Here is a 25,630-nt window from a genome sequence, read left to right as displayed (position 1 = left end):
GTGTATTCTTTGTGACCATTTTCTATTTTCTCTTTTCTGATAAGAATGAGGTTAACTTATGTTTTGCCCCCCTACCCTGTTCCCTTCCTCTGTGTTTGTGTATTCTTGGGGAACCCAATTATGAGAATGTATCCTTCCTTTTTACCATTCCTTCTATTTCTACTCTTAAAACTCTTAGAATAGAACCAATTCATTTTCAAAACCTCTAATTTTTTTATTATTATTTAACTTCCTTAGTTCCTTTTTAAGACATTCAGTTTATCTATCTATCTATCTATCTATCTATCTATCTATCTATCTATCTATCTATCTATCTATCTATCTATCTATCTATCTATCTATTTATTTATTTTGGTGAGGCAATTGGGGTTAAGTGACTTGCCTAGGGTCACACAGCTAGTAAGTGTTAAGTGTCTGAGGCCGAATTTGAACTTAGGTCCTCCTGACTCCAGGGCTGGTGCTCTATCTACTGCGCCACCTAGCTGCTCCAAGACATTCAGTTTTTGAAGGGATACTTGTTTCTTCTTCCTCATGGGGATATTAGCACTGCATCATCATACAGCTCCTTCGATTGCTCAAATAAATGTATCCTTTTTCAGCTTCTCTAGACTCTTGCATGTGTATTTCAAAGTTCCTGCTCAACTCAGGACAAAAGAAATATTTGAAAGTTTGTCTGTTCCCTTAAAGATCTGTGGGTTTTTTCCCCTTGTAGTGTCATATTCAACTTTGCCATGTAGGATATTCTTGATTTTTTTAAGCCTTTCTTCTGCTCCACAAATTTCAGGTCTTGGAATTTTTACATATTATTTTATGGCAGTAGGTAATACTTAAAAGCGCTCAGGAGTTCAGTAGTCAATGAATGCCCATTCACCCAGAGAAAAACTAATTAAGAAGGGAGAAAGTCACAATGGCTCTCAGGTTAAGAGAGCAATTTTATAATCAATACAATCATTAATAGCAGCCCAGTGAAGCAGTTGGACTGTGGGTGTTAGCTGCTGATGAGGTAGTATGTGATCTGATTATGAAAGAATCCTGGCTGCAGTCAGTGGGAACTTTTCTGCTCCTTGAGGGAAGATGAGCCAACATATGAGGCTCTCAATTCTACAAATGGAAAAACAGAAAAAGTTTTCAGCACAAGACAACTTTGAAGAGAAGCATTTTGGTCTTGTGGTTTCGCTACTATATTTAAAGGAGGCTGGATGAAATTGAATGACAATACTTAGCATTTGTAATGCTTTAATATTTGTAAAGAGCTTCACCCATGGAATTTGATTTGACAGTCACAACAACCTCCCACAAAGTACATGATGTTATCTCTGTTTTATAGATAAGTAAACTAAGGCAGAGGGTGATTACTGACTTTCAGGGTCACTCAGCTAATTAAGTATTTGAGGTAGGATTCAAATCCAGGGCTTCTTGAGTTCAAGTTCAGTGCTTTCTTCATGGTGCCACCTGACTAACACAGAAAAATAATTAGAATAAAAGTAAACTCGCCCTGAAACTCTAAAATTGACAGTGATATAATGCTTTGAAATTTCAAAAGACTTTTGGGGAAAAAAAAACCATAGTGAGAGCTCCATCTGTCCTTCCTTCTGCAAGTTTTATAGACGGGAGGTCTTCTTTAATGCACTAGGTTTATCATTAAGGATTCAGAGAGAGAGAGAGAGAGAGAGAGAGCTGGAAGGGAATGAAGGAACTGTCTAATCCAAGCCATTGATTTTATAGATGAAGAAACTGAGGCCCAGAGAGAGCTGGTGACCTTCTGAAGTCACATTATAAATGGGTGGTGGCACCAGATGCTGAACACAGAACAGATCCTCTTCTGATGCCAGTTTTTTCCATTTTACCGCACTTCCTTCTGGTTTTGAAATAATGATGCTTTCTTGAGAAACTACTGACAACTGTTAGTATAGCTACAAGATAGCAGCATTTGAAGCTACTTTACTAGGCCTGTGAAAGATATATGAGGAAAGGAACGTGTTTAAATGAATTAGGATTTAGAATCTAAATTATTTAGGGGTGGGGGTCTTTGTGATTTGATTTATTTCAGTTGTGTTAGTTTCAATTGTGCCTGACTCTTTGTGACCCCATTTGGGGTTTTCTTGGCAGAGATGCTGGAGTGGTTTGCCATTTCCTTCTCCAGATAATTTGACAGATGAGGAAACTGAGGCAAACAGGGTCAAATGACTTGCCCAGGGTCACCAAGCTAGTGTCTGAGTCCAGATTTGAACTCAGGAAGAGGAGTCTTTCTGTCCACTGTGTCACCTAGCAGCAATTTGATTTAAATCTTTTAAAGGATCCAGGAACAAAAAGATGTCAGTGCTAGAAAATGGCGCTGAAATGAAGCAAGTTCTTCATTCCCTTTCTGGATTGTTGAGTGAAAACAGGCAATCAGAGAAAGGGTTATAGAAAACTCGGACTCAGTTCTAGCTTCTACCCCATTACGTGTCCTGTGGCTGTGGCAAGTCATTTAAACTTCACTTTCCTTATCTGTAAAGGAGGAGGATAATTTCTGTTCTATCAGCTCTTGATGGTCTCTTTAATAAGGTTTATTAATTAGTTAATTAGGTTTGCAGAGTGCTTTTACATAGGTTATCTCAATCTGATCTTCTCAACAACCCTGTGAAGCAGGTGCCATTTTTGAAGTAAGTGTTCAATTTGTGACTACCATGGCTGCTAACCACTGAGAATACAAAGAAAGGCAAAAATTCAGGCCTTGTCCTCAAGGAGCTCACTTAATAGAGGAGAAGAGATGTAAATAATTTTGAATACATAAGATATACACTTAGGACATGGAAAGTCATTTAAGAGAAGGCCTAGACTGGCCTCTTGCTGTAGGAAGGATTTGAGCTGCAACTGTTTTCCCTATTCTGTTTAATAGTATTTTATTTTGTCCAATTACACATAAAGACAATTCATAACATTATTTTTTTTTTAGTGAGGTAATTGGGGTTAAGTGACTTGCCCAGGGTCACACAGCTAGTAAGTGTTAAGTGCCTGAGGCCCGATTTGAACTCAGGTCCTCCTGACTTCTGGGCCAGTGCTCTATCCACTGCGCCACCTAGCTGCCCCAACATTCTTTTGTTATAAAATAAAATTTTGATTTCTGAATTGTTTCCATCTCTCCCCTCCCTTCTCTGGCTGAGACGGTAAACAATTTAATATAGGTATGTGTGTATGTATATGTATATAAATACATATATATATGCATTTTGTAAAACATATTTCCATATTAGTCATGTTGTGGAAGAAGAAACAGAGCAAAAGGAAAAACCATGAAAAAAATAAAGAATATGAAAATAGTTGGCTGCTGTCTGCCTTCAGACTCCATCCATTCTTTCTTTGAGCAGTGTCTTGAGGGAAGGCTGGGAAGAGAAGAGGGAGAGATGAAGAGGGAGAGGATTTGGGGCATGGAAAACAGCAAGGGCCAAGGTCCCAGGTGGGAGATTGGGAGTGTTAGCAATAGCAGATAGGTCAGGGAGTAGGTGAAGGGGAGTTAAGGCCAAGAAGACTGGAAGGTTAGGAAGGGTTCAGGTTTAGTGTGGACTTGAATGCCAAACACAGAAGTTGTATTTGATCCCAGGGATGATAGGAAGTCACTGGAGTTTATCGACAAGGAAAATGGCAGGGTATGTTCTTATGCTTGATGAAAAGCACTATTCCAGATGAATGGAGAATGGTTTGAGAGACTCGAGGTAGAGAGAATAACTGGAAAGCTGTTATCCTAAGTGAGGAGAGAGATGAGGAGGGATTGTATGTGCTTTTCCATTGCAAAGGATGAGTGGAGACCAAGTGGAGGTGTAGCTAGTGCTGGGTGTCTTTTCCAGAGAGTTTGACCAAGATGGAGATGTGACATACAGGTCAATAGCTAGCAGGGTGTTTTTTTTTAAAGTGAGGGGAGATATGGGCTTGTTTATAGGAAATGTGGAAAAAACCTGTAGAAATGGAGAGATTGAAAATTAAAGAGAGGGTGGGGGCTGACCATGGAGGCAATCTGATGAAAATGGGAAGGGGTCTGGTGTAGAGCCTTGACAAGGAGAAAGGCTCTCCTTTTCAATGAAAACAAGGAATAAAACGGAGATATAAAGGAAAAGATGTCTAAGCTCTGTGAAATGCAGAGAAGAGAAGAGGAAGCTCTCTGTAAATGGACTAAGTCTATTTGGGTAATGCATGAGGTGAAGTCCCGAGATGAGAGGATGGGGAAATGGGTTGCATTGGGAAGCTTGAGGAAGCATGAAGAAGTTTGGAGGAGTCACTGTGGTTAGTGGGAGAGAGAATCAATTAGGGAGGTGTAAAAATCGTACCTTGTGAAAGCCCAATTCATATTAGATAATATAAATTTATGGTGGGCCTAATTGGAATGGTTTTATGATTTTCTCTTTTGAGTGGCATGTGAATAGGAGCAAAGAAGGCAGATGGTGAGAATCATCCAGGATTGGGGTTTGGCAATCTGTGGTCAGTAATAGGATAATATAGTGAAGAACTGAACTGGTTCATCCCAAGTTTGAGACAGAAGGGAGGAGAGGTTAGCTACTGCAGAGGTGATATAGATGAGAAAGAACTGAAGGATAAAGTGAATGGAAGTTATGATGAAAGCAAAGAAGAAGGTTAGGGGTCATCAGGCATTGGTAAACACAGAAAGAGAAAATACTTTGATTCAATAAAAGAGCATCAGAGTTCATGCATGGGGAACATTTATAATGGAAAGACAAAGAATGTGGCTACCTCTATAGCTGAGGTAGAGTGGGGGAGTAGATCATGTGAATTAAATATGATGAAGAATTGAGAACTTAGAGTATTTGAAGATATATGTATACACATACACACATGTTTACACACATATGTACGTGTATGTGTGTGTGTGTGTGTGTGTGTGTGTGTGTGTGTGTGCTGATGACACTATGAACTAGGCAAGGAGCTCAATGAGGAATGTGAGACAGTTTCCCAGGGGCCAATTGATACTGGCTACCAATATCTGGAATGGATGATGGATGAATGAAGAATGTACTTATTAAGAGCTTACTACATGCCAAGCACTTTGCTAAGTGGAGAGGATTGAAACAGAAAAGGAGGACAGTTCTTGCTTTGAATAAGCTCACATTCTGATGTTGGAGGCAACATCTCTGGAAGCTTCCACAGCTGGGAAGTTTCCTTGGTCCTTAGGGCACAGTGGCAAAGCAGATGGTGATGATTTTTCTTTCATGTTATTTCCACTGATGAAATCATGTCAGTTTCTGATGTTGAGCTGTGTGACAGTGCCAAGGACTTTAGTGACAAGAATTTTCTTTCCTCCATCTTCCCTAGCTTTGCATTATTCCCAAGGCTCATGGGTTCAGGTTCTTGGGCTGTCTCCATCAGAATCTATGGGAATGTTGTCAAAGTAGTGGTGATAATTTGACTTGTCTGGCACAAGCCTGAATTGGCTTGCCCATCCTGTAAGTGGCAGGCAGTTGACAGTGGGTAGCCTCTTCTCCATAGGAGTTGCTTCTCTGTATGATGACAGAGAGGCCTATGTTGGTATCATGACAGGTGGTTGGGGGTGGGGGGGTGCTGTCAGTCTTGAAGGTCTTGTACTCATTTGCCTGTTGGATAAATGTGTTGTGAAAAATTTGCATAGCACCATCTCTTCCAAAGAGGCGATATGTGTTTTCTTCATCACTTTTAATTCTTCCCAAATTCAGTGTTATTATGAGGAAAGTGCTCTGTAATCTATCAGTGGCTATTTAAAGATGAACTCTTGGGATGTGTGAAGCATGTGCTACTTACTGTAGGTATTCTAGGTACTGTGGGGGATATCTCTAAGACACATTTCAACAGTGAGTTAGAACATTGTATTATTAACCTTGTATTCCTCAGCATTCAATTTGTATTGGGTTCTGATGCATTAATGAAACAGCTGTGGACTTCAACCTACTTTCCCAGCTTGGTTGCCTTGTTTAAATGCAGACTCTTCAGAAACAGTAGGCACATTTGTTTTAAAATAAAGCAAAAGGTGAGGTTGAATGCAGTGGCAAAAGGAAGGACATTAATCTCCTAGGGAAAGAGTTGCAAATATGTACATAGGTATATTGATGTGTGTATTTATCTCTTTTTATGAGGGGCAGTATCAGGGAAATGATAAGATTAGAGGGAAGGGGAAGAAATTAGTGAGAGAATCAAAGCAGTTCTTAGATTTATTTTTTTCTCCTGAGATCCAGGATGGTAAGCTTAAATAGGCTGAGGAAAAAAAAATTAGCAGAGGAATGTACTGCTTCTCACCTTTAAGTCCATGCTAAAGTAGTTTTTCTTTTCTTTAACCTCCTTAAAACACTTGGCTCTCTATTAACCCTGAGGATGTGCTGTATTGTAGTTCTGGCCATGGAGCTATACCTAAAGTAGTTTCCTAATGCTGCTTAGTCACTGACCTCAACCCCCTCCCCCCTCCCAAAGAGAGATCATATTTATGTTCCAGTTAGGCAATATGTACCTGGAGGGGGAAAAGCATTGCATTTCTAACCAATATGGGTCAGTGAGCTTGACTTCCATTCCTAGGAAAATTCTAGAGTAGATCATTAAATAAATCATGTTGTTTGTTGTTGTTGTCGTTGTCGTCATCGTCATCGTCGTTGTTTGGCCTTCATTTGGACCATGACATCTGGGTGATATCATGACTTATAATGAATTGGATTTAAATGAGGGAGGGCTGTGCAAAGTCATCAACCTCACTCTCTCCTCCAGAGCCATCTGAGTCCAGGGATAAGATCGATCTATCTATCTATCTATCTATCTATCTCTCTCTCTCTCTCTCTCTCTCTCTCTCTCTCTCTCTCTATCTCTCTCTCTCTCTCTCTCTCTATCTCTATCTCTATCTCTATCTCTATCTCTATCTCTATCTCTATCTCTATCTCTATCTCTATCTCTATCTCTATCTCTATATCCATATCTATATATAATTCCAATCATCCTGAGATACATACATATATATGTATGTATGTATGTATGTACGTACGTATGTATTTCAGGATGACTGGAAATGGCCCTGGATGTTTTTAAGGCAATTGGGGTTAAATGACTTGCCCAGGGTCAAACAGATAGTAAGTGTCTGAGATGAGATTAGGTCCTCCCAACTTCAGGGCCAATGCTCTATCCACTGCGTTACCTAGATGCCCCATATAAATCATGAGTGAATATGTAGCAGAGGGAACAGTTATCACCAAGAACCTGATCACTTCATGGTTTCACCAAGGACCAATTATTGCCACTTTCCATTTTTACCAGGTTATTAAACTGTCATTTCAAGGCAACACTAGATATGACAACATATAGATATGTAGTTAAGTATTTAATAAAGGTCATCATAATATTTTGTGGAAAAGATAAAGAGATCTGGACTCCCAGTAATACAGTCTGATGGGTTTGGAATTGGTTGAATGACTGGAATATTCATTAAAAGTTCAATATTAATTTGGCACAAGGGCACCAGTGATGTGCCCCAGGGATCTGTGCTTGGCCCTGTGCTGTTTCACATTTTGTCAGTGGCTTGGATAAAGGCAGAGATGGTATGTTGATCAAATTTTCAGATGACACAAAACTCAGAGGGATAGCTTAGCACTCTGGATGACAAATTAAGATCCAAAAATATCTTCATGGGCTAGAGCATTGGGATGATTCTAAGAAGATGAAACTGAATAAGAATAAATAAGAAGTTTTATACTCTGGTTCAAGAAAGTCAACTTCGCAGGCACAAGATGGGGAGACACAGATAATAGTTCTGAAAAAAAATATTTGGGGATTTTAATGGACTGTGGGTGCAGTATGGTTCTACACTATCACATGAGTGTCAAAAACCTGATGTGATGCTGGGAGGGGCGTCAATTCTGGGAATAAAGAGTTGATGGTTCTTCTGTGCTCTGCCTTGGTCTAATCTGGTCTAGAATACTGTGAACCATTCTATGTGCCATACTTGAAGAAGGGCTGGAAGGAAGTCCAAAGGAGGGTGACCACAATGGTAAAGGACTTAACAGAGCAGTGCAAAAATGGAATGAGGGGTAGCTAGGCAGCACAGTAGATAGAAGGACATGGAGTTAGGAAGACTCATCTTCCTGAGTCAAAATGTGGCCTCAAACACTTACTAGCTGTGTGACCCTGGGCAAGTCACTTAACCATGTTTGCCTCAGTTTCCTCATCTGTCAAATGAGCTGGAAAAGAAAATGGCAAACCACTTGGGTATATTTGCCAAGAAAACTCCAAATGGGGTCACAGAGAGTCAGATATGACTGAAACAACTAAACAACAACTAAAGTCAAATAACATACCTCAGGAATCACTGTTTTTTCCACTCATTGGGTGTCTTTAAATAGAAGTCAGATGACCCCTTGCCAGCTGTGTTATGGTTGAAAATCTCTTTGGGGGCAGATTGAATATAGTATCTGTTAAAGTCCCTTCCAAAATTAAAACTTGGTAACTATAATTTCATGACTGTAATATATTCAGTTTTTTCTTGTATCTGAGAACCTAATATTCCATCAATATTGAGACATTCAAGAAAACCTAAACTACTCAGAAGAATTGAACCCACATTGCTAGAAACTGTAATTATTTAATTTTGTATTCCTAGCCTAGTGACCTGTACTTTAAAACAGGTGATTTAAAGATATTTATTGAATTGCATTGAATGGGGAGTCACAGGGGGTGTTTGTTCATAGTTAGTGGATGGAGGACCAAGTAAGGGAAGAGACAAAGAGCTACTGGAAAAGGAGAATTATTTTTGGAACTATTGGTTTGAATGAATCTATAATCAAATGATCAAAAGTTTGCACAGCGACATTATGGGATGTTTTCCCAACACTGTGATTTCTTTAAGCTTTAAATTTAATTCTAAAAAGAAACATGGACTGACTCAGGAAAGCTGAGATTAGTTCTTGGATTGTGCAAGTGTGAATATTTGAAAAACTGATGATATGGAAACTCACCCCTCCAGAATGTGTCTTCACATGGTGTAACCGAATCACTGACATTTTCAGTGAAAAAGTACAGGACACCAGAGGGAAGACAATTGGGGCTGTCATGGGGACATATTTTCATTCTTACTTTTTGCTCTTTCCCTCCTCTTCCTTTTTCCCAGGGTAAATGGGAAACTAGTGGCACTAAAGGTGATCCGGCTCCAAGAGGAAGAAGGTACTCCCTTCACCGCCATCCGGGAAGGTATGCTTTTGTCTTAACGCTCTTTGTGATTTCACTGTAAGCTTGTTTAGCCATTTAAAGAAACACTATAAAGCAAGGAATAATGAGGAGAGTTCTGGGAAAAGGAAAACTGGTCATTTAAAAATCAAAAGTGCTTTCCAATATGGGAATTTATCATAAAGAGGGTGTACCCATCCCTATGTAATTAGGCACAGAAGAAAACCTCCAAATTTTGGTGGTTACAACGGCTGGTTTTGACTATCTAGTGGTGATGGTGATGTCAATGCCATGTAGCAGGGAGGGGAGTGTGTGTGTGTGTGTGTGTGTGTGTGTGTGTGTGTGTGTGTGTGTGAGAGAGAGAGAGAGAGAGAGAGAAACTGGTGAGAAGTAGTGTTATGATCTCATTTTGACTTAACATTTATTTCTTTGATTTGAATGAGTATGGAGAACACCCAGAGAGGTTGTATGGTGCCTTAGAATGGGCAAGGGCAGCTTATTGATGAACATACCAATGCTTATGTTCTTTGAGGAATCACCATGAAGGTACTGGACATAAAGAGAACTGGAAATCAATAATAAAGTAAGAGGGAAAAACCACTAATTGAAACTAGCATCTCCTAGTCAATCGCTATGTTTCAAGTCTTAAATTCTGCCTCTCCTTGCTGACTGGTCCACTACAAGTTTATGTCATGTCTTTTGAACTTGGACTTCACTATACATCTCCTAAATTCCCGCCCCCATTGCTCTTCCCTCCTAGATAACCATTTCATCTAACAAATATTTTTTTTTTAAGAAAAAAGAAAATGGGGGGCAGCTAGGTGGCGCAGTGGATAGAACACCGGCCCTGGAGTCAGGAGTACCTGGGTTCAAATCTGGCCTCAGACACTTAACACCTACTAGCTGTGTGACCCTGGGCAGGTCACTTAACCCCAATTGCCTCACTAAAAAAAAAAAAAAAAAGAAAAGAAAAAAGAAAATGAACAAAAGAAATTGACCATTTAATCAAAAACTCTGACATTTTATGTGATATTCCCCACCCACCTGACTCAGCAAAGGAACAGGGAAGAAGTGTCTTTTCAATGAACAATGAGTTTTCCAGTGGGTGAGCTGGGGGACTAGACTTGTTCCCCAAACAACATATAGAACAGAAACAAAGTTAAGTGAGGAAGGAAAACACAAGTGGAAGTAGCTGGAAGAAAGGAGGGTTTCTGGGTGTATCATTCATTCTTGGATGCTTTTCACATAGTCTTCCCTGGTCAGACAATTTGTATACTATTGCACACCCCTTTCTGGATACCATCTTTCATTAATTTTCATCTATCTATCTATCTATCTATCTATCTATCTATCTATCTATCTATCTATCTATCTATCTATCTATCATCCATCACCAATAGAATTTCTCCAAGTTGTTTCCTTTCAACTTCCCTTCTAAGAGAATCATCATGGGAACTATATTTTAAAAAGGAGTCTGATAAACTCAGGTTTCATCAAAAGGACCTCAAAATTATGTCATGTAGGTCAATAGGTCTGTGAATTTTAGGAGCAATTTGAGAGACTGAATTTTAGCATAGAGAATAGATGACTGAATAGGAGTATATGTGGATGGGGATATTGTAGCTATCTTGAAATATTGTGGAGGTTCTCTCTCTCTTTTTTTTTTTTGGCAGGCCAATGAGGGTTAAGTGACTTGCCCAGGGTCACACAGCTAGTGTCAGGTGTCTGAGGCTGGATTTGAACTCAGGTCCTCCTGAATCCAAGGCCAGTGCTTTATCCACTGCACCACCTAGCTGCCGCAGAGGTTCTCTTTTTTTGCATGCTCCCAGAGGATAAAATTAGAACCATTGGCCAGAAGTTCTAAGAAATTAATTTCGATTCAGTATAAGGAAAATCTTACTAATCAATAGAGATAAAAAAATGAATGTGCTGCTTCATGATGTAGTGAAGTTCTTGTTTCTACAAGTGTCTCTCAAATGTTGGATGGATATATATTGGGAAGAGTGTAGACTGAATTTGTGTTTTGAATAAGCATTAGACTAGATAGTTTTCAGAGTTCCATACAACACTGGAAATTACTATAGGTAGCATATGAAAAGTACTTAGTATTATAAACAACAAGTTTATATTCAAGGGATTGAGAGATTATAGTAGGTTGGGGTTGCAGGAAGAGACTACCCTGGAGAGATGGGATGTAATCTGAGTATTAGGGGAATGATAGGAATTTATATAAATGGAAAGGAAGATCCAAGGCAGGGTGTATAGCATGTATAATGGTGCCTGTCTGAGAATGCGGAAAATGAGTTTTAGGGACAATGACACCAGATAAGAGATGAGAGAGAATCACACTGGAGATGTAGATTTTGGAGTCATCTATGTATAGCTGAGACACCCAGAAGTATAGAGGAGAAAAAAATCTGCTAAAGTAGTCAGTAGCAAAACCCTTAGTCTCACATCTCTTTAGATTTGGCAGCATGGAAGATGAGTTAGAGGTCCTAATGCCACAACCTCAAAGATATCACATAAACTTGCTGGTATGAGACTCATGAGTGCAATATAGCTCTTCTTGGATATGCTTAATTCAAATAAAACATGCTAGATAAAAGGGGCATAGTAGCATTGTATATTAAATTATACTTTCATGAAGACAGTGGTCTAGTGAAAAGAATGCTAGGTTTGGAATGAGAAGACCTGGGTTCAATTCTGATCTCTGCCACTTACTATGTGTGCAACAGTGGAAGGCAATTTCACCTCTCTCAGCTTCATTTTCCTCACCATTAAGAAAAGGGAATTGGATTTGATGAATTCTAAAGGCCTTTCCCACCCTAAATCTACAATTGTATGAGCACACAAGACACTTTAGTGATACAAAGAAGAATTGGGAATTAAAAATCACAGGGAATCAATAAAACTGTTTTTAAGAAATCATTCTCTCTCTCATTTAAAGGGAATCGCTGAGGAGTGGCAACCATGCAAGAAAAATGATATCAATATAACATTCTTTCTTTTCCTTCCCTCCCTGAAAAAGAAAATAAAAGCATATTGATAGTAAGAAATCCAAGAACCAGAAGGGGGAAAGTGTGGTGGAGAACATTTGGGTGAAGATCAACAGAAAGGGAAGCAAGTGATTTTGTCATTCCAATATACTACAGACCACCTACCCAGAAAGAGGAAATGGATGAATTTAGGAAGCAGATGACAAACCTGGCATAGAGGCACAATTTAGTAGCAATAGGAGAACATTATCCACACTGTTGCTGGAGCTTTTGCCCTGCAAAACTAATGACTTCTTTTTTTTTTTGAGGGGCAATGAGGGTTAAGTAACTTGCTCAGGGTCACACAGCTAGTAAGTGTCAAGTGTCTGAGGCCAGATTTGAACTCAGGTCCTCCTGAATCCAGGGGCTGGTGCTCTATCCACTTCGCCACCTAGCTGCCGCAACTAATGACTTCTTAATTTGTCTTAATGATAATTTCATCCTCCAATGGGGGAAGTTGTAGCCCCCCTCTGACTCTCATGACAAATAACTGCTGGTTCCTGGAGTGGAAATGATAGCAACCTTGTGGAGGAAGTGACCATTGCTCCTTGTAGTTTGTGATACAGAAGGATAGGAAAGGTTAGCAAAGTTTGACATGTAGCCGACATTTTGAAGAAAGAAAAGGAGTATCACATGGAGTCAAGTTCTACAGAGGAATTCAGCAGAAATTTTCAAAAATGGAATTTTTTTTCAGGGCAATGAGGGTTAAGTGACTTGCTCAGGGTCACGTAGCTAGTGTCAAGTGTCTGAGGACAGATTTGAACTCAGGTTCTCCTGAATCCAGGGCCAGTGCTTTATCCACTGTGCCACTTAGCTGCCCCCCAAAATGTAATTCTTTAGCCACGAAAGGAAACAATTATGATAAATGGGGGGAGGGTGGGGGGGAAAGGGAATGGTCTGAAGGAACTGATGTTGATGCATAGAGAACTCACTATTCAACTTGACTTTAAAAAAAATAGGTAAATAAGATGGTTGCAACAACAGGTAAAAGAAAATGAACACACAACATATGATACAATGCTTTAAGGACAGTTTTAGGAGTGTTAATAAGGCTCAGACTGATCTGAGGTTGGTAAGGAAAGCTAAGGGCAACAGAAAGCATGGGTAGAAAGAATGATGATAACTGATGACACAGAGAAGGTACAACTACTCAATTTGAATTTTGTTTCTGTTTTCTCTGCCATAGAGAAAACCGCAGCCCAAGATACTTTAACTTTCTATATGCAATTTTTTTTCATTAATAAAATGAGGCAGTTGGGCTGGATGGCTTGCCTCTAAGGCACCTTGTAGCTCTGAATCAATAATCCTATCTAGTTGATACCCAAGATAATTAAGGAGATAATAACAGTCAACAAACATTTCTTACCTCCTATATGCAATGTACTGTGCTAAGCAGTAAGGATACTAAAAGAAGCAAAAGACATTCTCTTCTCTCAAGGAGCTTACAGGCTGATGAGAGAAAACAGCAAACAAATATATACAAACAAAATATGTACAGGATAAAATAAATAATGAAGAGAGGGAAGGTTTAGGATTAAGTGGGATTGAGAAAGACTTCCTACAGAATATGGGATTTTATTTGGGACTTACAGGAAGCCAGTATGGGGAGATGAATAGAGAAGAGTAATCCAGGCATGGGGGACAGTGAGAGAAAATGTCTGGAGTCTCGTTGATAAAAAAGCAAAGAAGTCAGTTGGGTTGAAGAGTACTTAGAAGAGAGTAAGGTGTGAGGAGACTGGAAAGATAGGAGGAAGCTAGGTTTTAAAGAGCCTTGATTGCCATTCATAGCTTCTAGTTGTCTTCAATGCCCTTGATAAATTAAAAAACACATATTACAGATGGGTTACATCTTCAGCTATTAAAACAAATAACAGATAAGGGAGGAGGCACTGCAGGTTTGGAGAATGGCAGATATTCTGCCCATTTTCAGAAAAGAAAGAGAATGAAATCTATTAACTGTAGGACAGTGACCTTGGCTTTGATTCCTGAGAATAGGAATCAATAGATCATTAAAGGGATGATTAGTGAACTTCTCTAATAAAGCAACTAGGTATTATAAACACCCAGAATGGTTTCATGAAGGGGAGGTGATTCCAGAGGAGTCAAGTGAAGATTGAGTGAAAGTGTTTAGTTTGGAGAAAAGAAGACATCTGAATGGGGGTCATATTGAAAAGATCTTAGCATTTGTTCCTTTTGGTCTTGGAGGGCAGAAGCAAGAGTAAAGTATAGAAGTTGGAGAGAGAAAAATGTCATGAAAAAAACTTTTTTTTTTTTTAATAATTAGAATTGTCCAGAAGTGGAATGGGCTGCTTCAGGAGTGAGAAGTTTCCTCTCTTTTGAGGCCATTAAAGATGGGCTAGAAATACCACTTGATTAGCAATTGGGTGGCACAGTGCTGGGCCTGGAATTAGGAAAACCTGAGTTCAAATCTGACCTCTGCCACTTGTTAGTTGTGTGACCCTGAGTAAGTCATTTCACCCTGTTTACCACAGTTTCCTCACCTGTCAAATGAGCTGGAAAAGGAAAAGGTAAACCATTCTAGTATTTTTGCCAAGAAAACGGCAAAAAAGTGTCTTGAAGTGTCAGATACCACTGAAAAACAGCTAAACAACAATATCATTTGTTAGCTGTTTTGGAGTAAGGATATCTTTTTTCAGTATGGGTCACCTTGGATGTCTCTTGAGCTAATCCAAATCTTAAGAATCTCTGATCTCTAAGACCCTTTCCAGCTCTAATATTTTGATTTTGATGCAATGTAGTTTTTTGTGATTCTTTTCAGTAATCTATATTTCCTTTCTCTAACCATAGATACCCTTTAAATTTGTATTTGTAGGTATTGATCTTTTGTGGGCAGAAGGGAATATTATGAGAATGGATAAGACCTAGAGCAACTCATCTCCTAGGACCACGGTGTCTTTCTTTGAATAAAGACTTCTTTGGCTATTTCCTCATGCTTTTTCAAATAAAATCTACCTGCTGAGTGACCTTGCCATAGGTGAATGGCTGTGCTGCAAGAGGAAATAGTGAAAGTCTGATCGATGATGATGATTTGTCCCCCCTTTCTCTTCATTCTTTAGCCTCTTTCTTCTCTAAATTGACAGGGCACTTTTTATATTCCTTTTCTCTGTTGCACTGATGCTATTACCCTCACTTTGCCCTTTTTCTTGGCTTTTAATGACTATAGAAATCCACACACAATAACTCCTCTGTGATCCCAGCTCCAGAGCTTGATATATTCTGGAACCACAGAAAGGTTTCACAGAAAGCTTTTCTACCAGGAGATTCAAAGCATTTTTTTTTAAAGAACGATTTTATTTTATTTTCATCTCAATTATATGTGAAACATTTTAATGTTAATTTAGAAAGTAATTTTAAGTTCCAAATTCCCTTCCTTCCAGTTGTCACCCCTTCTTGAGAAGGTAAGTCCTTTGATATAGATTACACATGTTGTAGTCATGCAAAACATATTTCCATTTTAGCCATGTTGTAAAAGAAAACACAGACCAAAACCAAGAAAAAGAAAGTTTACCAAAAGTGTATTTCAATCTGCATTTAGACTCCATCAGTTATTTCTCTGGAGCTGGATAGCATTTTTCATCATAAGTCCTTTGGAATTGTCTTGGATCATTGTATTCACAGTTGATGATCGTACTATATTGCTGTTACTATGTACAGTGATCTCCTGGTTCTTCTTCCTTTACTTTGCATCAGTTCATATATGTTTTTATGAGACCATTCTGCTTGTATTTCATATAGTGAAATAGTATTCTATCACAATCATATACCACAACTTGTTCAGCCATTTCCCAATTGATAGGCATTCCTTTGATTTCCAATGCCTTGCCACCACAAAAAGAACTGCTATAAATAGTTTTGTATATATAGGACTTTTTTCTTTTTTCTTAGATCTCTTTGGATACTATCTTGTTGTTGTTGTTCAGTTGTTTCTGACACTTTGTGATCCCATTTGCTCTTGGCAAAGATACTTGAGTGATTTACTATTTCATTTTCCATATTATTTGACAAACGAGAAAACTGAGGCAAACAGGGTGAAGTGACTTGCTCAGGGTCACACAGCTAGTAAAAGTCTGAGGCTAGATTTGACCTCAGGAGTATGTCTTCCTGACTCCATGCTTGGCACTTTGTCCACTGTGCCATCTAGCTGCCCATACAGACCTCTCATAGGATCTTACAGTTAGAGCTGGAAGAGACCTAGAGAGAATCAAATATGAGCCCCTCATTTTATGTATGAGGAAACTTAGGCCTGGACAGGTTATTCCCTGGTCACAAAGGAAAGGGAAAGAACTGGGATTTGCATTCAGGTCCTTTGAGTGAAAACTCAGTGATCCATCTGTATTATGCCATGCTGACCTCTAGGGTCACTGAAGAATGACTTTGATGAGTAAAGCAGTTTGGCTTGGCAGCTGGAGGTAGAGACCTTGAGTTGAAGTTTATATGTGCTGGGACACTTAGCTTAGTTTTGTCACTGGTGAGATAGAAATATATCTATTTTGAGATATGTAAAGCACTGTGCAAATACCAAGTGATGTTTAACTATTAGTTGCATGCTGTTTAATGGCTTAGCTGGAAACATGGGTTTTGATAGAAAATGTCAGTATGATATTTGTGGTGAAATGTAAATATTCAAAAGCAATTCCTAGCAAACCTTCATTTCAGACCTCGATGCTCTTTTAACTTGATCCTTTGTAGCTGAAATGCAGAAGGAATTATGCTGATTCTGCTTGCCCTCAGATGACAAACTCAATCACACATTATACACTGGGAGTTAGAAAGAGGGACCTTTGTGTTCATCTTGTCCAGCCACTGGCCTGCCCCCTCAATCCCCCCTCCTTTTACAGATGAAGAATCTTAATTCCAGAGAAGTCAAGAGACTTTCTTTAAGTCCCCAGGGTCTTTGATTCCAAATCCGATTCTTTTTCCAATGTAGGAAGCTGGGAAAAAAATTGTTGAGACAATAGCTTATGCTGAATGTAAGGAAAAACTTTTCATTATTCTGAGATGAGATGGACTGCCTTGGGAATTGGTTGGCTCTCTCTCACAGATATTTTTTTTTGAGCAGGAACTGCATGATCATATGTATTCCTGATCCCCTTCCCCCAACCCGGACCTGGTAGACTGCTTTCTCTTCTCTCTCTCTGTCTCTGTCTCTGGGCAAGTCACTTAACCTGGTTTCCCTCAGTTTCATCATCTATAAACTGAACTAGAGAAGGAAATGGTAAACCATTCCAGTATCTTTGCCGAGAAAATTCCCAAATAAGGTCACAAAGAGTCAGACATGACTGAACAGCATCCATATGTATTGTGTCTATGTATATTTGTGTGTGTGTGTGTGTGTATATCACCTATATAAACAGAATATAAGCTTCTTGAAGGCAGGCACTGTTTGTTTGGTTGTTTTTTTTCCTTTCTTTGTATCTCTATTACCTAGTACAGTGATAATAGGTGCTTAATAAATGCTCATTGGTTGGTTGACTGAACATATTTTGGAGGGGCTTACTGTTCAAGTTTGTACTAAATGTCCTCTGAAGAAATGAATTTATTCAGATTCAGAAAACTGAGTGAATTATTTTTTCAGTATTTCCCATGGAGCAGGAGGGATACCCATACTTGGAGGTAGATATTCAGCTTTTTAAAAAAATCTTTCTGGACCTAGTGAGAAGAAAAGAGAAAGAAGGAAGAATTTCTGTTATTTCAGTCCTCCAGCAATTTCTTGAGATAAAAGAAGTGTTTGTGGACAGCCAACTTCCCAGGTCAACCCTTTTAGTTTATACTTTTTAAAAATAAACATTTTTATTTAAAGTTTTGAGTTCCAAATTCTATCCCTCCTTCCCTCCCTCCCTTCCCTGAGGCAGTAAACAGACAGAGGTTATACATGTGTAATTATTTAAAACATTGCCATATTACTAATTTTGTATTAAAAACGAATAAAAAATGAAAGAAAATGAAAAATAGCATGTTTCAGTGTGTGTTCAATCAATATCAGTTCTTTCTATGGAAGCAGATAGTATGCTTCATCATTACTCCTTTGGGATTATCTTGGATCATTGTATTGCTGAAAACAGTTTAGTTATTCATTCCCAGTTCTTCATCAAACAATATTGCTGGGGGCAGCTAGGTGGTGCAGTGGATAGAGTACTGGCCCTGGAGTCAAGAAGACCTGAGTTCAAATCCGGCCTCAGACACTTGACACTTACTAGCTGTGTGACCCTGGGCAAGTCACTTAACCCCCATTGCCTGCAAAAACAAAACAAAACAAACAAACAAACAAACAAACAAACAAACCAAAAAACCAATATTGCTGTCACTGTGCACAATGTTCTCCTGGTTCTGCTCAGTTCACTATACATCAGTTCATATAAGTCTTTCCAGGCCTTTCTTAAATCATCCTGTTTGTCATTTCTTATAGCACAATAATACTCCATCACCATCATATACCAAAGCTTGTTTAGCCATTCCCCGATTGATGGGCATCTCTTTGATTTCTAATTCTTAGCCACCACAAAAAGAGCTGCTATAAATATTTTTATACAAATAGATCTTTTTTTTTCTTTTTGGGGATGTCTTTGGGATACAAACCTAGTAGTCGTATTGCATATCAAATGCATATCAAAGGATATGCATTGTTTGATAGCCCTTTGGGCATAGTTCCAAATTGCTCTTCAGAATGGTTGGATCAATTCACATCTCTACCAGCAGTGGATTAACATCCTAATTTCCCCACATCCCCTCCAATATCCAACATTTTCTTTTTTTTTTTCTATTAGCCATACTAATAGGTGTGAGGTGGTACCTCAGAGTTGTTTTCATTTGTATTTCCCTGATCTGTAGTGATTTAGAGTATTTCTTCCATATGACTATAGATATCTTTGATTTCTTTGTCTGAAAACTGTTTTTTCATATCCTTTAACCATTTATCAATTGGAGAATGACTTGTATTTTTATAAATGTGATTCAGTTCTCTGCAGATTTGAGAAATGAGGTCATTATCAGAGATGCTTGTTGCAAAAATTCTTTCCCAGTTCTTTGATTTTTTATAATTTTGTTTGCATTGGTTTTGTTTGTGTAAAAGTTTTTAACTTTTATATAATCAAAATCATCCATTTTACATTTTGCAATGTTTTTTATATCTTCTTTGGTTCTAAATTCTTCCTCTCACCATAAATCAAAGAGAAACTATTCCATGCTGTATTAATTTACTTATGGCACCCCTCTTTATGTATAAACTGTGTACCCATTTTGACCTTATTTTAGTATACAGTGTGAGATGTTGGTCTATACCTGAGTTTATAAATCTTAATGTTATAGCTGAAGCAGAGTGGTAATGGTATTGTAGGATTTAGCCCCCCTTCACCATGTTTTTGTGAGAAATTACATTCTGAGTTCTAACATAAGATACCTCCACTAGACTGTGAGCTACTAGAGCTGGAACTGGTTCCCCCTCCCCCTTTCTTTGTATTTTCTAGTGTTTAGCTCAGTGCCCAGCACACAGTAGACACTTAATAAGTGCTTGTTGACTTGACCACTGTTCAGGTGGAGATGAAGCAACCTAGTGGCACATATGGGACATCTCAGACCTCCTTTAACTAGTTTGCTATCACTCCTTTCCTGACTGCAAGTTGCACTGGCTGTAGTACTCATAAGAAGGTTTTTAGGTGGTCAGGGCAGAGACTGGAAGTTTTGATTGGGAGGGTGTTTTTAAATTGCTAACAGCCTATGCTTGTTTTCTTTGCGAATTATTGCCATTCTTTTTCATTTTTCATTTTAGCATCTTGTTCTATATCTGCAATAAGCAGGAATTAAAATATCTGGTATTCCAAGTTGTTTCTAAGTCAATGAGTATATGTGCAAATGACTTTTGTGCATGTGTGTGTGTACGTGTGCTAGTTCATGCTCACTCATATGTTTGTGTCTAATATGTTCCATGTAATAACTGGAGACTTCTGTTTAGAAGGTATCCACTTCATTTGTCATCCATCTAACAATATTTAGACTCTAATTGTCAACCTTTAAATATATCCACGCTTAGGTTAATAATTCAGGATCTTGAATAAGTTACTTTCAGAGAGCCAAAATTAATAAAATTAAGCAACAAATTGTCATTTTTGATAATTTCACATGCACTATAATTTCTTTGATTTAACATTTTCTTGCCTTAGCATCTTCTTTGGCTACTGATTTCTAACCAAAGCAACAGAGGATAATTCTGGATAATTCTGCCATGTGGCTGTTTCTCTTTCTTTCCCTTTTCATTTCTTCTTTTATAAATAGGTTCCCCCCCCCCAACTCCATATATTTCTGCCATTCTGCTCTTCTGAGTAAACAATTGTCTCTTTCCTAGATAAACCTCTTTTATTGGTTTTTATGATTTGGTTTAATATTGAAATAAAAAAGATACTATCTTTTTTTTTAACTGTAAAGATTATGAATGGAAATTTCATTTAGGAAACTCCATGTTGGATTTTATTTTAGATACCCTGTGAATATATTTAGGTAAATCAGAATTTGTTCTTCAGGTATATTTGTTTTAATATATCTGTAAATTCTAAGAGGTGAATATATGTACAATGTCTGTGTGACACCATTCACTAATGGGCAGATGTTTATATAAAGCAGGGGCTAGAAAAATTTTCTGTAGAAGGCAGGAAGACTTTTCTATAAGGTGGTCCTGTGAACTATATCGTTAGATCCATGGCCCCCACTTTTGTGTAGCTGTAGTGAGGTACTAAACTCTTTCTTCAGAGTGTAGCAAGAGGCAGCCTGATGGATTGAACTGAATGCTGGGAGAGTCGGGAAGTGCTGCGTTCAGGTCCTGTCTCTGATAGATACATAATGCTGTGTAACCCTAGGCAAAACTCCTGGTAACTCTCACACTACAAATTGCCAATTAGATGCTGTTCTACATTTGTAGGGAGAGTTTCTCACTGGGAACTGCTAACAGCAATGAAATCACAAATCTTGTCAAAAATCAAAATAAAAGGGTGACGTTAGGTTCATAAATCCTGTTGCTGTTGACATTTCACAGTGATCATAGTCAGCCTTGAAAATAGTTTTCTAAAATGAGCAGGCCACAAATATTCTTTTCAGTCAGAAAAGTTTACCTCAATCCTGTACATTTTTACAAGAGCCACCTTTCTCCCTAATTTCTCCATATTCTTCTCCACTGTTGCTCATATCACTAGGAAAAGGATGATTTCCATGTGGGAAATATGCTGTGTGCCTGCCAAAACACAGATTCTGATAAAAATCTACCAAAAAGAAGAAAGAGGAGAGGCAGGGTAGTTGCACATCATGGATGGGTCCAGGGGATAGAAACAAGGGTTAAAGTTTAATTTTGTAGCTTGTCATCATTGGAGGCACCATGGTTATTGGAAAGAACAGGGGACGTGGAGAACAAAGCTACTTACCCTGCCACTTACTGTGTGGGCTGAGGTCACACCTCTCTGGGCTCCCCTTTTTAATCTCTTAGCACCATTCCTACTCTACTGATCAGTGAGACTAGGATGTTCAGAGTCAAAGAGTAGAAAGAATATTATATTAGAGCCAGAAGTCCTGGCTTGACCCTTCCTTCCATGATCCTGAATATCTCCCTCTCTGCACTTTACTTTCTTTATCTATAAAGGAGAACAGTTGGATTAGGTCATTTTATTGCTTCGCAATCTATGACTTTACCATCTTGTTTGAGTTTCTTATTAAAAAAAAGGAGGGAGGAGTAGCAGCATTGCTTAGTGTCTCAAGCGTCTATAATTGTACCATCAGATTTCTTGATACACAATATGCTATAATGGCATGCACGTTTATTTTGTTAGAAATATTTCTCTGAAACTACCTAATAATCATCGCTTGTGTCTGTCACTGTCAGTTACTATGAATTGCTTTAGAACCTCTCTGTGATTGACAGGTAGGAACTTTTATAATACACTGTAAAAATCTGTGGGGCTAGACTTAGATTTCATGGAAGTTTATGCAGTTTGCTATAATTCTTACTCTCTGTGTTGGAATAATTTGATGGGAGGTTGCCCATTGATGTTAACACTTTCTGCAAGATGTTTGGTCATATGACTCATGAGGACAAAGAAAATAGTATCATTTCTTCATTTTTTTGGAGGATAAAAGCTGTCTTTATAAGCAAGATTCCATTTTTTTCTAGTCTTTTCTTTAAAACGGTATTTTGAGTTTCTCTTGTTAATTAGAAGTAGAATGGGCCAAACCCTACAAACTATATAACACGAAACTTGCTTAGAGTTCCTGGAACTTCAGAGGAAGATATTGGTGTTATCTCATCAAGCTCAAATCAATCTATACATCATCAGTCAAAGAAGTAGTAGATGGTAGTAAACATCTCCTGCATGAATTGTATTTGAAAAATAATTTTTTCAGTCTCAGCTTCTTCATCTGTAAAATAAAGATATCAATAGCACCTAACTCACTGGTTGTGAGTTTCAAATGAATATTATATGTAAAGTGTTTTGCAACCCTTAAAATGTTGCATACATGTTAGCTGTTATTAATGGTATATGTGGTTATCAAGGTGGGTCAGATTGGTGAGAAGTTGTTGGCGGGGAGGGGCTGGTATGGACTGAAGCTAGTTTATGATTTGGGAAGGAGGTGATGTCCTTCAGAGTCTTACCTTACAGTGAAGTTGGTCAATGTGCCATAAGGTTTAGAGCCTTGGTGATTAAGTCTGACCGCTTCATTTTACAGGTGAAGAAACTGAGTTCTGGAGATGTGAAATGTTCCAACCTATAGGAAATACAGGTTGTAGCAGAGTGGGGATTTGAACTCTGGGCCTCTGTCTACACTACCTCATACTGCCTCTCCTTGTGGAGAGAGGTGTAGCCTAGACATTGGCACAGTGAACATTTTAGGATTGCCAGGGTACGTCCCAAGCCAGCTTTATCAGGGATATCTCTCTCTTAGAGATTATGTCATTTAGACATACTAAGACAGACTAAGCTGATTATCCTGAGCCCAGGTTCATCATCTTCACTTGGACCCAAGGGATGGTAAAGATCCCTTCTGTCTTGGACATCTAGGCCCCTGTCATTTATTGCTATCAGCACTCGATGTCATTGGCCTAGATATATTGACAGGGTAGTTAAGTATGGTTTCTATAGTGGATGGACATTCTGTAGGATGGGGTCACAGTATAATTCTTCCCAGGCTGTACAAAAGCAGAATTCAAAGAAAGATGGGGTCACCATTGATCATTAAGAGAGCCGTAGGTTTACCAAAATGTCACATTCATATGAGAGCTAGTGACTCAGTGGGGGGCCAGAACTGTTGTCTATCTAGCCCTAAAGCAAAGAAACAGAGATGCATGTTGTCACAGACATATTGAAATATTGCTACTCCAGCAGAGGGTCAGTAGTTGAATGATCTTTGGGTTCATAAGACAATTTTTAAGGACTGTGCTAGGAAAAAGAGAGAGGGGGCCATTACCCCCAGTGGCTCCCTGAAGGTAAGTCACATTCAAAACATTTATGTTGGTAAACACCTGGTTCTCTCAGTAAAGCAACCATTCTGGCATATCTTGAAGCAAAAGCTTTGTGGTGTTTTCTTCTGAAATGCTTCAAAGACATCCAAAATAACATCTCTAGTACAACATAAATGAAGGGTAATAGAGGTTTTTGCTTTTTTTTTTTAATGTTAAACTGTGAGGCAGCAGTCATTTATTTTTGAAAGCAAAGGCCCCAATGTGATATTGATTAATATACCTGGGATAAAAAGGGAACAGTAAAGTATGACATGACCCTTCAGGTTAGGCAGAAGTTCTGTGTTCTTGGAGTTGTGACTTTAAAAATGACTCACTTCCTCCCCAAGGTACATGATCTTTATGAGGGAGATGAAGTTTCATGTGTTGTGTAAGAAAAACGATGCCCTATTTCCAGATTTATGGCATATTGAGAATTTTTAACAATACTATTGCACTCCATTTTTATTCTCCCAGTCAGGCAATCTGAATAATGTCCATATCCTGGGTCTTCGATCCTAGGATTTCTCTTCTATCTTGCATTGTTTTAATTGCCTTTCATAGCAGTGACATTTTACTTGTTAGTCATTTATCACATTTCCTCGCTTAGCCTAATAGGCATTTAAAAAATGCCTTAGGGCCTCACCATTATTGAAATAGCTTTGAAAATTATTCACCCCTCAGGTTCCTGTTGGCTTCTTAACTTTATCCATCACCAGTTTTTTATTGTGTGTCCACTGTGTTCAAGGTGCTATGCTAGGCATTATGGGAGATTCAACGAAGTTTGAGAATTTGTATCATCTCTTTTATTGAGAAACTTAAACTCTGGTTGGTAAAATAAGATATGGATCAATGCAAAGGTAACTAATAATACAATCTATGAAGTAATACGTTCCAAGATAGTAGTATCTATATTGTGTTATTGGAAAAAGAAGATATCCTCAGGATAATTGACAGGGAGAGCACCTTGTTAGAGATGAGATTTGAATAGACCACAAAGGATGTATAGAATTCAGGTAAATGGGAAGGGGTATGGTATGGCATGAAGGTAGGAAAATAGGAAAGCAGTGGTATATATGGGATAGAAAAAGACCAGGCTTATAAAATAGCCATATCATATACACATATCACCTTCATTTCCAATATATGCCTACCCCCAATTACCCATGTAGCCATTCTTTATAAGAAAGAATGGATATTAAAGAGACAATTCGGGGCAGCTAGGTGGTGCAGTGGATAGAGCACTGGTCCTGGAGTCAGGAGGACTTGAGTTCAAATCCGGCCTCAGACACTTAACACTTACTAGCTGTGTGACCCTGGGCAAGTCACTTAACCCCAATTGCCTCATCAAAAAGCAAAAAACAAACAGAGACAATTCAACAAAACTAACTGAACATATGAACTAATACCAAATGCCTCTAACCCCTATAAGTAGTCCAGGAGAGAAGTTTTTGGTGCGGAAATGACGGGATCGTCATTTTAGAGGTGGAAAGAAGATGGAAGGACCTGCCTACGCAAGCCCTCTTCATTTTACAGATGAAGGCCTAGACATGGGAAGTGGCTCCCCCCTGTCAGTAGCAGAGTGGAGATTTGAACCGAGGTTTTCTGACTCTTCAGTTAAATCTCTTACCACTGAATAAAGGCTGGGATTGGAAAGCAAATTTCAGGGGCCTGAGAAGCAAGTGGTCAGGGAGAAAGTGATGGCAACAAGTACACACAACTTTGTTTAGGAGGTTGGCAGGGAAAGGGAGAGTAAGGAGTTATAGGGCTGTGGGTCAAGGGGGACAGGAGACTACTGTGGTGGGAAATTTCCAGTACTCAGTTGGAGATGCACTGTTATATTTAGGATTCAGAAGAGAAGGGGACAAAGAGAATGTTTGGTGTCACATAAAGGAGATCGTCAAGGTCATACGACTGGGTCCCCCTTAAACCGCAATGAAAGAAA

At 38.7% G+C, this 25,630-nt stretch overlaps 1 protein-coding gene across 4 annotated transcripts in view; it reads left to right on the top strand.

The window, feature by feature from the left end:
- Positions 1-25,630, top strand: part of CDK14 (cyclin dependent kinase 14) — a 673,880-nt gene that overhangs the window by 236,123 nt on the left and 412,127 nt on the right. For all 4 annotated transcript variants that reach the window (XM_043967180.1, XM_043967183.1, XM_043967181.1 and 1 more), the window contains one exon: positions 9,104-9,183. In XM_043967180.1, the coding sequence (XP_043823115.1) occupies positions 9,104-9,183 (80 nt within the window). The remainder of the gene's footprint in view (positions 1-9,103; positions 9,184-25,630) is intronic.

This window comes from Dromiciops gliroides, chromosome 5, assembly GCF_019393635.1.
Source record: "Dromiciops gliroides isolate mDroGli1 chromosome 5, mDroGli1.pri, whole genome shotgun sequence".
NCBI lineage: Eukaryota > Metazoa > Chordata > Mammalia > Microbiotheria > Microbiotheriidae > Dromiciops > Dromiciops gliroides.
This window is presented reverse-complemented; position numbering and strand designations above follow the sequence as displayed.